Here is a 12711-nt window from a genome sequence, read left to right as displayed (position 1 = left end):
TCTGCTGCAACCAGGGACACATGTGAAAGCCCCCACACAAAGACATGCGACAATGAGAGGAGGGGAGATTTCTGCCATTTCTATATGTTTATAATAGAAATCTATAACTATCACTCACTGGTCCTCTGTCATCTCTGCCATTGAGCTCTTGCCCACAGAAAGCACAAGAGGGAACAGACTGCGTGATTACCACCATATCAATCTTTTCAGATCTGGTAAACTGATGCTAATAAATTGCCGAAAAAATCTGTCAGCATTTTCTCTTTGAGTCACAATGACCAACCAAACAGTATTTTATATTTACATGCTCTAATATTCAGTAACATCTGTGAAACAATTGCACATTTTTCAAAACTTGAAAGGATCGAAAGAATTCGGTTAGTGCAGTACAACTATGGACGTTCGGCAACCAGCCTATCTCTGTCTATATTCATATATTAATACCAGGTCATCTGTGATGTAAGTTTATGCATTTTAATGACCTGGTTACTTGTTTACTGCAGCAAGGAGAAGATGTGAAAACAAATAAAAACAGAATTCAATCCTTTGCAAGTCTGATTAAGCCATATTTTATTCGCAATAAAATTGCTGCAAATTAAAGACAAATGAAGGAGCATTTGACAACTAATTAGGGTTAACTGGTCAGTAACAACAGGTCAGTAACATGGAATAAAAGGAGCATTTCAGAAAAGCAGAGCCTCTTGTATATAAAGGTGGTTCGCCAATCTGAGACAAAATTGTTCCTCAACTTAAGATTGTTTAGACTTTGAAGATCCCACCGTCTACAGTATATAATATCATCAAAAAATTCTGAAAATTAGGAGGAATCCCTGTGCAGAAGGTAAGTCAAAAACGGGGACAAGGTAAGTCAAAACTGGATGCGTGTGATCTTTGGGGTTTAGGCGGCACTGCATTAAAACAGGCAAAGCACTTTACACTGCTTCTTATTCACCTATTTGCACTCACAATCACACACACACACACACACACAGAGTGGTGGGGGAGCTGCTTCCAGAAATCACTGTCTGTGAACTGTATGTCTGTGCAATCGACACATGTAAGTTAAGGCTGAATCATGCAAAGAAGAAGCCAAATATAAACACGATCCAGAAACGCTGCTGCATTTTCTGACCCAAAGCTCATTTAAAATGGTCTGAGGCAAAATGGAAAACAGTTGTGGGGTCAGAGGAATCAAAATTTAAAATTCTCTTTGGAACCCATGGACACTGTGTTCTGCTGACTAGGACGGAGAGGGACCATTCAGCCTGTTATCAGTGGACAGTTCAAAAGCCTGCATCTCTGATGGTATGGGGGCTGCGTTAGTGCCATCACAACAGCATGGTTTTGCAGTAGAAGAGTCCGGGTATTGAACTGGCCTGCCTGCAGTCCAGACCTTTCACCAATAAAAAACATTTGGCATATTGTAAAACCAAAAACCCGGCAACACAGCCCCAGGACTGTTGAGCAGCTAGAATCCTGCATCAGACCAGAATGGGACGACATTCCTCCTCAATTCCCAGACATTCACAGACAGTTGTTAAAAGAAGATGGTAAACATCGCCCTGTTCTAACTTTTTTTAAAATGTGTTGCTGCCATGAAATTTAAAAATGGGTTAATATTTTCCATAAAATGGTAGAATTTCCCAGTTTAAACATCTGATATGTTGTTTATGTTCTACTGTGAATAAAATATGGTTTTATGAGATTTGCAAATTTCTAGTTCTATTTGTATTTATGTTGACACATCTTCCCAACTCTTTTAGATTTCGGGTTGTAATTTGATTTCTCATCTACCTCTGACCTTTAAAAAATATCGCTCAAAGACTTAACCTGCATAGTGACGAAAACACAGACTTTTTTAGACTGCAACTTTCAGTAAAGCGACTCTTCAGGGAGAGACAGCAAAGCTGCAAAATGAAGACTGTGTAAATATATTGACGCGACTGAAGTGGACTCATTTAGACTTTTGCAGGCATCTTGGGCTAGTTTCAGTTTTAGTTGCACTTTGGGCAGACATTCATTTTAAAAACAAGGTGGCCTCGCAGCTAGTCCTTTCTGCGACCTTTCACCATCAAGGGTGTGTCTGATTCGTTCCAAATGTATTCGGCAGCATCACAATGAGGCAAAATAAGATTAAAATCCACTAAAATCCACTAAAACAGAGTGGGTACCATTATTCAACAGCAGTTTGTAAGTAAGTGATAAATTATTTGAATCATTACAGAACATGCAAGCTACCAAAATGCCAGTTCTTATATATTATAGTAACATTTGAATATGTTTGAGTTTTGAACAGTTTATCATTTAAAGACAAGTCATTTAAAGTGTTGAAGCCTATTTAAACGCTTTTAAATGTTCAACAGTTCTAGTTTAAAGTAATAGCCATCATCTGCAACAGCTATTCCATCATTCTTTTAAATTCAGACAACAGAAGAGCATATCTGTTCCCACCAAAAAAAAAAGAGTTGTACTCCTAAATGAGAACACTGCAGGGTCCTCCACCTTTTTCCGGTTGAACAATATGTGTAAACTGATACATTATTCTAACAGCATTATAAAGACAAGGAATTGGAGCCTTGTGTAGCCAAACCCTGTGTTACCCCTCCTCAAACACAGTCACCCTATCCCACCCCCACTGTTATCTCACTGATAAGCCAGCCTGCTGTGCTGCACTGTAAACCACCCTGCTCATGCACATGCTACACCGGCTCCCACTGCCACACAGCTTCATGGCCACATAGACAGGTAAGTCCGATGCACCTGCTAAACACACATTTCAAGCCCAGACTGACGCTGAGCTTTCAAAGAGCTTATTAACAGGGATAAAATTGTCATTCTTAAGTTGCGTTGTTTGGCCTAACAGTTTTTAACGCGGATTAACAATTTGAGGAGTTTGAAGGGGGGGGGGGGGGGTGCTGGTGAAAGTTGAAAAACAAGTCATATCAATCTTCGCTATGCTTTAGGTGATTCTTATAATTCCAAGATATCTTGTTTGTTCCCTCGTTTATAGACTGTCAATGATCCGATAAAACTTTCAAGGTTTGGACACAAAACTCTTCCAGTGGTTTCGGCAGCATATTTACATTACACCAAAAACAATATGGGCTGAGCTGTACTGCTAGGTCTGCATTAGCAATACAAGTGAGGACAATGCATCAACAGTGTTGAGCCAACAGTACTTTAGAAATGACACTACTGAGGCTTTACCGTGTGACACTTGCTGATGGAAACAGCACATGCCAGACAGGCACGTGGGATTACTGAAGACAGTAAAAGTTATGGTAAAAAAATAAAAATAATAACACTTCTACATCTCACAACTAATAAGGTTATGACTGAGTGAAAGAACATCCCCCCCCCCCCCAAAGAAAAAAACAAAAAAACAACGAGTCTTTCAGAAAAAGGATGGATTGAGATTCACCACATAATGTGTCTGGGGTTCATCACTGATGACTGAGCTTTTCTGACCACATAGCCACCATCTCTCAGGCCTCTACAACACCTCCAACGTTCTAAATATGCTACAAAAACTCTTTGTGCAGGCACTGGTCATATCTCATCTTGACTACTGTAATGCCCTGACAGGCCTATCAGCAGTAAAATCAAACTCCTCCAGATGATCCAACAATGCAGGCACTACTCATTTTTGCCAAATACAACATGTCAAACCGCTGTTGAGATCTCTGTACTGGCTTCCAGTAGCCCCCCGAATTAGTTATGATCTTCAGAACCTCGGTCAGTACTGCATTAAATAATTTTACTTTGCAATGAAACAACAAAATATAGACAAGATCCAGAAAATCCGCTGCCTTTTGTGTGCATGAGCTCATTTAAAACAGACAAAAAAAAGCACCATCCCATAGTCTTCAAGAATTACAACTGTACCTGCTTAGTTCAGCATTTAGCTTAGACTTGTAACACACAAATAACATTTGATGGAATTAAGGGCCGTAACAAATACAGTAAAGTATTGTTGAGTAGCTAAAATCCTTTATAGAAGAAGTCGGTCTCCTCAGTTTCCACTTACATCCAGTTATTTAAGATGCAATACAGTGTTGTTTACAGTGGTAAACATGACACTGTCCCAAATTTTTGAGATGTTGATTATTATTATTATTATTTTGTCCTTTTGACTTATCCCGTAAGTTCAGGGTTGCCACAGCGGATCATTACTGACGCAATCCTCCCCAATTTCTACCGGGCTTGGGACCGGCACAGTGTTTCTATAGATGGGGAAGGGCTGTTGGGGGTTTAGTGTCTTGCCCAGGGACACATGTAGTTGGGAAGAGCAGAGCCCGAACCTCCAAAATTATGGTCGGTGGGCAGCCACTCTACCAACTGAGCCACTGCCGCCCCCAAATTCAAAATAAGAAGTGTTTTTTTTTATTTTTTATTATTCTCTGTTTTTAACAATTGTTTAGGCTGATTCAAATGTGTGCACCTTGTTAAAAAAGTGCAGCCAACGAGATGATGGGCTCCATCATGGCCAACTTGAAAATTCACACTCTGAGCTAAATCACGAGCTCTGTACAAGCTTGGAGGACATTTAGGATTTTCTAAAGCAGACCGTTTACTGTGCCGAACTCAAAGGTGCTTACTGCTTTTTCACAATATGCTTTCAAAAGCGTCTTGTGGATGAAATTATTTTCATAATATACAAGAGAACGTAAAATTGACATGTATTTCAATGCGATGTATTGCAGCGCATACTTTCGAGCTAGTCATGGTCCCGATGCTGGCTAACGTTACCTGCCACATAACAGCCACCGAGGAAGATGAGCACTAATATTCTGGGCAAAAGTAAAGTTAGGATTTAAGCTAAGTCTGCTGCTTCACGATGATAATGAAACGACAGTTAGCAAAGGAAGTTAGCTGAACCTGCTAATAGAGCTACACTGCATTTAGAAGTAAACTACCTCGCTGTCCGTTTGTAACGTTAAGAGAAGTGGACTTTGCCTACACGCCAGCAACAGTGGACACAATCTCACGTCAGACAAAACGTAATGAAAGTTACACATCTTACCATCAAAACTTTACCACGTTCATCCCGTGTGCTGTGCTGTGAAGCCGCAACTACGGTGTGGCCCAAGGGCCAAAAGGGATGGAGCCCAGCCACGCAAGTTTTCTCTGAAGACAAGATTTTAAAAACGACATATGTATAAACACGAACACACGCACACACACACATATATATATATATATGTGTGTCACCCACACACACACATGTATATGCACATATATATGTGTGTTATTTGATTATGTTTTATATTTATTATGTTTTAGCACAGGAAAATGGAATACTGACATTTGCATCTTAGACTTTATTTTCCGCAATAACTGCTTCAGCTGTGGCATTCTACTGATCAATGTATGTATTTTGTCATAACTTCAAGTGGGGATATTGTTAAATGATCATGCATGCCCCTCTCAGGTGTTAAAACAAGTTAATGTCCAGTAAACCTTTTTTTTTTTTTTTTACTTTTCCTCCATAATTAGACTGACTAGAGATGGCCAAAGAAAACCAGATTTGATCAGAAACTCACTATAGTCTAGTTTTTTTCTCTCTAAGAGGAAAATTAAAGAAAATGGTGTAGTCTCCAGTGACATGGTGCAACTAAATCTAATCAGGACAGAAGATGCAGGCCCAAGTGTACATGCTCTCAAGAAGACAAGGACTTACCTCTCTAAAAATAAATGCCTCACTGTCATTGAATAACATAGAATAAAGTGTACACAGCCGTATTATGAACCTCATGTCACAGTGAACTTCAGATGAATTCAGAGATGCTTTGACAATAGGGGAATGGGCGATCTGCATTGTGTGCAGAGCATCCTTCATAAGTATGGGTACCACTCCATACTCCATCACGCCAGTGGTGATTGAAGATTACTTCATTTTTCAGTAAGACAAAGAATTCTTTCACGTTCTGTAAGAATCGTCTGGTGGAGAAAGTAGCTGCTTTGAACACTCTGTGATGGCTTGGCCAGCTCCATCACCAGATCTAAACCTCTGTCATTCAGACACAAATGTTCGTTTTACTGTCTCTAACAAGTTTGGACATCTCATCTAAACGTGCTTCAATGCCCGGGTTTCCCCTGGGACCTGAAGGCACCATAATGACAGACAGATCCTGACTAGCTGATTGGAGGTCTTGTGTGTCTGCTGCTCTTTTATTGGCTCCTTCTATCTCGTGCTCTCTCTGCGGCCCATGGGGCTACACCAAGCTGCGCGTGCGCTTCTCGGAGCTATGAAGGTTGCGGCATTGAACCATAAAAACAACGGAAATGACAGGATTTCATCTTCAAAACTCAAGCATAGAACAGACCAGTCATTTGTAATGTCAAACATTACATTATCCTCGTTTATCATATCCTCTATTATTATTATCCTCTTGGGAACATTGTTTGTGGACAGCTGCACATAGATGAAGAACTTGTCCAGGGAGACTTCAGCTTCTGGGCAGGAAGAATTGAGCTACTATCTATATTTTTCAACATTGATCTATATTTATCACTCTGAAAAAAGTGAAATAATTCAAAGTCTGTAGCTATGATGATTATAATGTATTTGGAATCAGCTTTATCCTTCAAAGTAAGAACTAATACAAAAGCTGCATCTGCCCTCAGAGTCCTGGATCAGCAGAAAGAACAAGGAGGAAAATGGGACAAAAGATGAATGATTGACTGATAAAAAACTCAGAGAAAAAGTAGGGCGCCCCCCTCAAAGACACACAAATACTTACATTTTACTTATGACTAAGTAATAATAATAAGAATATTAATAGCAATGAGCCCATGGAGACTTCTATGTCATTTTGAAACCCCCAGACATATAATGAGACATTTTAAAAATGTGATAGTCTAGCTAATTTCTGTAAATGCACATTCATCCGGATCCATATTTTATAAGCTGTACCATAAAATAGTTATGATAACGATAAGGCTTTGGATTATTTATATGTTGATTCAAACATTTCAGGCATACATTAAAAGTTGTCTACTATTTTTGTATTATTATATTTATATTATTATTTTTAAAACGAATAAACTGAGTAATTAATGAAATTGCAGAGAAGTGCTGTGCTGTAAAACAACCGAAAGATCTTCATATTGCATGATACATTTTATAGGCAACTAAGTATTTTACTTAACCAAGAAAGTATAAATAGGAAAAACAATATTACACACTTTGATTTGAGAATATGGGGACATTTTCCCCTGTGAGTAAAGAGGAACTCGTGACTTGGATTTATGATTTGGCAAATACACTGCTGTTCTCCATAATGAGCTGGCTTAAGTTTAAGGCTTTTATTTTGAAAGTCCGTAGCGGATCTCGTCTCCGTTATTAGCGGTAATTAACAGCCGGTGAGCCTTTCAAAGTCTTGAGTCTGAGTTCAGCCCAGGCGAGACCATGTCCGCGGTCATTGGCAAACTGTATCCACCTTTATTCTCCTTCCAAACTAATTCTCCATGAAATAACAGCAACGCGGGGCCGCAAGGATGGCCAACTCGGTGAGTAGCCCGTCGGAGGAATTACCTGCCAGTCCGCTCCGACGGAGTATGTTTGGACATTTGGCGTGTTTGTCGCACCGGAGGAGTCGGTGCCTTTTACTCCCTCAGCAGGGCTTTTACGCCGCACAGCTAGCTAGAGCCGATACGTGCAGAAATCTCCTCAGCGACCCGCGTAATGCGCAATTCCTCCGAAAAAACATGCTGGATTTTTATTCTGTTTACCGGCAAAAATGCGTTTTGCTAACGTGGAATTAAAGGTTATTTTAGCCAGGTCCCAGTCGGTCCCCCAGTTTGGCTCAATGCTACCCACAATGCACAAAGTAGCGCTTAAAACGGGTAAAATGTCAACTTTCTGAAGGGCTTCGCTGTTTTCTTTTATTACATCTTAGTTGCACATCAGTGTCATGCTATTCTAGTAGGAGCAGATTGGATCCTAAAGTTTGTGAAAAGCATTTCTTGAGGATGTACCTGCAGGCTTCAACGCTAGCTAAGAGCAACGCATCTTAAGTTGGGTTGTTCCAGGTGTGTAGCTCATCAGAAAAGCACAGTGATATTAAATATGCGCATTTCTGAATGGAGTTTTGCGCGAGCTTGTCTCGCAAGCAGCACATCAAATCCCGAAGCGTCGTTGTTTGGTTTCTTTAATTGTTCTCGGCGAAAAAAAGGTTTAAAAAAAAAAAAATCTGTCAAACACGTGTCAGGTTAAGGGTCCTTTCAAACTTTTTTTTTTTTTTTTTTTTTAATCTGCCTGATACCACACAGTAACTCAACATCCTTTTGTGTCGCAGGGTGCTGTTCAGGTGAAACTAGAACTTGGTCATCGTGCCCAAGTGCGAAAGAAACCCACTGTGGAAGGCTTTACCCACGACTGGATGGTGTTTGTCCGAGGACCAGAGCACAGCAACATTCAACACTTTGTGGAGAAAGTCGTTTTTCACCTGCACGAAAGCTTCCCTAAACCAAAAAGAGGTAATAGCTATTAGTTCTGCTTCACTGTGGACTTGTGCTTTTTCTGGGGGGAGATCCTATTCTTCTAGGGCAGCTGGGTTTCTAAGTCTGTGAGAGGGGGAGACATGGTTCAGACCCCTCCTATCAGGAAGCAAAAGTGCTCATGTATCTTTCATCAAACTGCTGAGTGGCTGTAGCTGACTCTGACTTTGTGGAAGATGGCAAAAAAGTAAGTTTAACAATGTTTAACAATTTTTGCTTCTTGAAACTGAACATTGGTAAAGTCTAGTCCCAATGCAATGTTTTAGTGCTGCATGTTCCATGTTTCAGATGATTTTAAACTTGGTCATGTATAGTGTGAGCTTTTAGTTCGGTGTTGGTTTGATACCCCATCGTAACAAGAAGTAACTGTAAGCCTAAGTCATTGCTTGCGAAAATAAAAGTGGATGAGGTTTAACTGTAGATGTTTGGCGCTTGTTAAACATTTTGTAAAAAAGAAAAATAATAATTTCCTCAATATTGGTTTGGCTATAGAATGTTAGAAAATTGGAAACATAACTTCCCACAGCCCAAAGGTAATTGTGTATTTGGCCATTCATTGAGAAACCAGCATGATCTTGATGCGTTACAGTCACCTCTGAAAAAGAAACACGTTTGCGTTGTGTCTCTAAAAAATTGATTATCTGGACAGTTTTGTTGATCAGAGCTGATGTGGCAGAATTCGGTTTAGGTTGTCGTGTGTCAACAAACCTTTAAATTAGACACTGATGGACCTGCCTCAAAGCAATTAACAACCTTAGGCGTGTGAGTTGAATCAATGCCAGAAATTTTTTGGCTGAATTAAATTTTTTATAATGACAATTTAAATTTTAAATAACAAACAAATCAACTTGTAGCTCAAAATATATATGTGTCTGTTGTACAAACCAAGCTGTTGCCTGCTGCTTTCATTAGTGGAGGACTTAATTGTCTATGGTTGTACAGTTGTTTCAGAGACTTAATCTCTCACAGGAATAAATGGGGGGGGGGGGGGACAATATTTCCTTACTGTTTATGCATGGGAGAAACATAAAATATTGTATACTGCTATCTTTTACCTCTGTAAAAATAGTGGCCAGCTTAATTCTTATTATAACGCTGATCTTTTGTCGTACAGCACGTCATAAACGTCACATCTTAACTTCTATGTATAAAGTACAGTATAACTATTTATAAGCTGCACAGGATGTTGTGTGTAAAAGCAAACCACTTTGTACCGGCCTGCCAAAAAATGTGTATTGTTTCAGTTCTATCGAGAACATCTGAAAGTTTAATGTGGCAAGTACCTGTAGATCATTTTGATTAATGACCAGCAGAGAAATGAAGCTTTCAAGGTCCTGAGAAAAAGCAGTTTTGAGTCAGACCTGGTGCACATAGAAAGTTGGAAAAACTCCTGTATCTATTTACCCTAAATACCTCTCAGCAGTGTATAACTAAAATTCCTCTCTTCTGATATGAAACCTTAAGAGCTTTAAGTTTCTTTTAAAGACCTTTGATTATTAGGTGCCAAATGACTCTTTTGAATTCTGCACAGTGCATCCTCCTCCCTGCACTTTTAGGTCCAACCCAGTCTTGATAAATGTATGTGGCTTGAAGGTTAATTCCCCTTTTCTACCAAAGCGGTTTGAGGAAGAGATCTGGGTCAGTGCCTTATCTCTTTACTTTGTGCTTATTTCTTTACCTGTGGAAAAGCAAACCGGTTCTTAGAAGATGAACCCTCTCTGAACTGACACTGGTACCAACCCAGAACTAGCAGCTAGTTTGCGGTGGTGGAAGAGGAGTGGAAGGCCTCAAGCTAGAGATGGCTTCAAACAGCGCGGTATTGAATCTTCCATCTATGTTCTGTTGAGTTAAGTCTCTGGCTTCTCTCTATCCTCCATCAGCCATGGAATCCTGTTTTTCTCTGGGCTTATGTGTCTATGTGAGAATGCAAATGTCTAAGTGGAAGGCTCCATAGATTACGTGGAATTTATCCTGTGACCTCCCAGTATAATGTCCTGATTACATGTATTAACCTGTGAGTGGAGCATAATGCTCTGCCTTGAATTGTCTTGAGGATTTAAATCAAGCAAATGGGCGTGTTGACAATGTTTCTCTTAGGCAACTGCCACAATGTGACATTGTTATTTTGTATATTGCAACTAATCCTGCATCATGATTAAAAAGTCATATTGTGTTATTAACTCTAAACGGTGTGTGTCGAAAAGAATGCCCCCCCCCCCACCTTGAATTATCACATTTAATTAACCAGGATTTAATGTTGTAAGTAAATTTGGCTGTTTTTGCTAATTTAGAAAAATACCATTTCATATCAAAGTAAAAACAGATAAGTAAAAATATAATAAAGGACTGCATAAAAATTCACTCCCTTAAAGTAAATTCCCCTATATCACTAGTGCAGCCAGTTGGTTCCAAAGTCAAACACTTACTTACCTAAATGGAGATTACCTGGGTGCAGTGAATGTGTTTCCATTTAAAGGATTGTAGTATTCACACGTCTGTATCTGGAAGGTGCAGTGACTAGTGAATGAGTATTAGTTATTGGAGGTCCGGCTCTTTAGGCCTAATTTGGCAATAATGAATGGTTTGTGTGTTCGTTAGCTATTTTTTAACCAGTGATTTCCAGTGAAGTCTTTTTTTTTTTTTCTTACAAAAAAATACCGTTAGTTGTTTTAAAATTTTAATCCTTTAAATGAACAACTGAACACAGAACCACAGCATACAAATCAACGCCAAAGTCTTAATATAATGACATGTCTGTCCCCCTTTCTCCTTTCACATAATGGTATGTCCTAGTGTCCTTGCATGTGATTGGCCACATAATGTGCCCATCAAAATGAAGTCCTGCCCTTGTCTGAATGGATTCTCAGCAAACCTGAGCATGAGTGGCTGAAGGTTCCGCTCTCTGCGACGGGAGTCGGCTCTTCACGTTCGCTACAAAGACTCAACTCTTAGAGCTGACTCGTTCGCGAACGACACATCACTAATCAGTATATTCCTCAAAATCTACAGCGTGAACATAAAAGAAAACCTGGGTCAACTCTGCAATACAGCTAAATTCAATCATTGAGAAATGAAAGGAATATGGCCATGGAAGGGAGGCCACCAAGATGCCTCCTCTAAAGGAGTTACAAGCTTCAGCAGCTGAGATGGCAGACGCATGGTGCCTGGGGCCTTTAGCAGACAAAAATTCTTGAAAGAGTGGCAAAAAATGAAAAAGGGTCATATTAAATATGAGCTAATGTTCGTCAGAAGGTGGAAGACTCTGGATTCAAGTGGAAGAAGTTACTAAAGCTCGATGAGACTAAAACTGAGCTTTCTGGTCATCACACTAGATAATGACTGGTAAAGTACCTGGTCTGCAGTTGTTGTATGATCAGTCTCTCGCATCTCGAGTTTATTTAAACTACAGTCCTACTACAATGGAAATGTGATTGGAATTAGTTCAGAAACAGAATCAATGTAAGGAGGAGAGTATGGCTGATGTTTGAGTAGCAACAGTAAACATCTCTCTATCTTTTGAATCGTTGTTGTTGAGAAAAAAAAGCTGTATAGAATTTTCACCTAAGCAAAACAGGAAAGATGTAGATGTCCTCGCTGTAAGTCCCAATTCAGTCACTCTACCTCAAAGATTGTTGGACACATCTTGCACAGCTTTTGAGCAAAATTAACTCAGAAATCATTAATTCTTGAATTAAAATAAACCCATTATGTCGAGCTCACAGGGATTAGTCTTTGTCATTTTGACAGTCCTGGACATTTGTGAAGATTCTACACATTAAAAGTTAGTGTCATCAATGAAATGAGATGATTAGTGCAGGCTTGGGTTTGATGGTCTGGTTACTAACAGGCCACCGCTTTCTCCACTAGCACTGCACACTGTCCTTCTGGTGGCTCCAGTGTTTAATTCAGTCTATTTTTTACATCTTTTTATTTTATTTTTTTTTTTAAAGGACCTTTTATGCACCTGTATGTCTTATGTGGTGAAGCTCCATCCCCCCAGATATAAAATGGAAGGCATTTAAACAGGTTGTAAGCACAAAGTAAACCTGTCTGAGTGAACAGAGTGCTAACAATTTGTATTCAGACCCACAGTCTCTGAGCTCTGTTAGGTGTCTCCACCTAACCTTTTTTGTTTTACTTATTTATAGACAGAAGTAATATTTGTGGAGCTTTAAGAAAAGTACCTGTGATTGGTTTCATACTGTGTAT

The 12711-nt window shown here is 39.5% G+C and overlaps 2 protein-coding genes across 8 annotated transcripts in view; one reads left to right on the top strand and one right to left on the bottom strand.

Annotated features, from left to right (window-relative positions):
* The window catches only part of focad (focadhesin), a 52371-nt gene extending 47244 nt beyond the window's left edge, over positions 1-5127 (bottom strand). For all 4 annotated transcript variants that reach the window (XR_010915693.1, XR_010915694.1, XM_067523312.1 and 1 more), the window contains exon 1: positions 5024-5127. The gene's annotated coding sequence lies outside the window, so the exon portion shown is untranslated. The remainder of the gene's footprint in view (positions 1-5023) is intronic.
* Positions 5128-7370: 2243 nt separating this feature from the next.
* The window catches only part of mllt3 (MLLT3 super elongation complex subunit), a 49932-nt gene continuing 44591 nt past the window's right edge, over positions 7371-12711 (top strand). For all 4 annotated transcript variants that reach the window (XM_067525113.1, XM_067525111.1, XM_067525110.1 and 1 more), the window contains exons 1-2: positions 7371-7512; positions 8301-8481. In XM_067525113.1, the coding sequence (XP_067381214.1) occupies positions 7501-7512; positions 8301-8481 (193 nt within the window). In that variant the 5' untranslated portion in view covers positions 7371-7500. The remainder of the gene's footprint in view (positions 7513-8300; positions 8482-12711) is intronic.

The sequence above is a fragment of the Channa argus genome, chromosome 12 (genome assembly GCF_033026475.1).
Source record: "Channa argus isolate prfri chromosome 12, Channa argus male v1.0, whole genome shotgun sequence".
Classification (NCBI taxonomy): domain Eukaryota; kingdom Metazoa; phylum Chordata; class Actinopteri; order Anabantiformes; family Channidae; genus Channa; species Channa argus.
The sequence above is the reverse complement of the archived record's forward strand: the minus strand, read 5'-3'. Positions and strand labels throughout refer to the sequence as shown.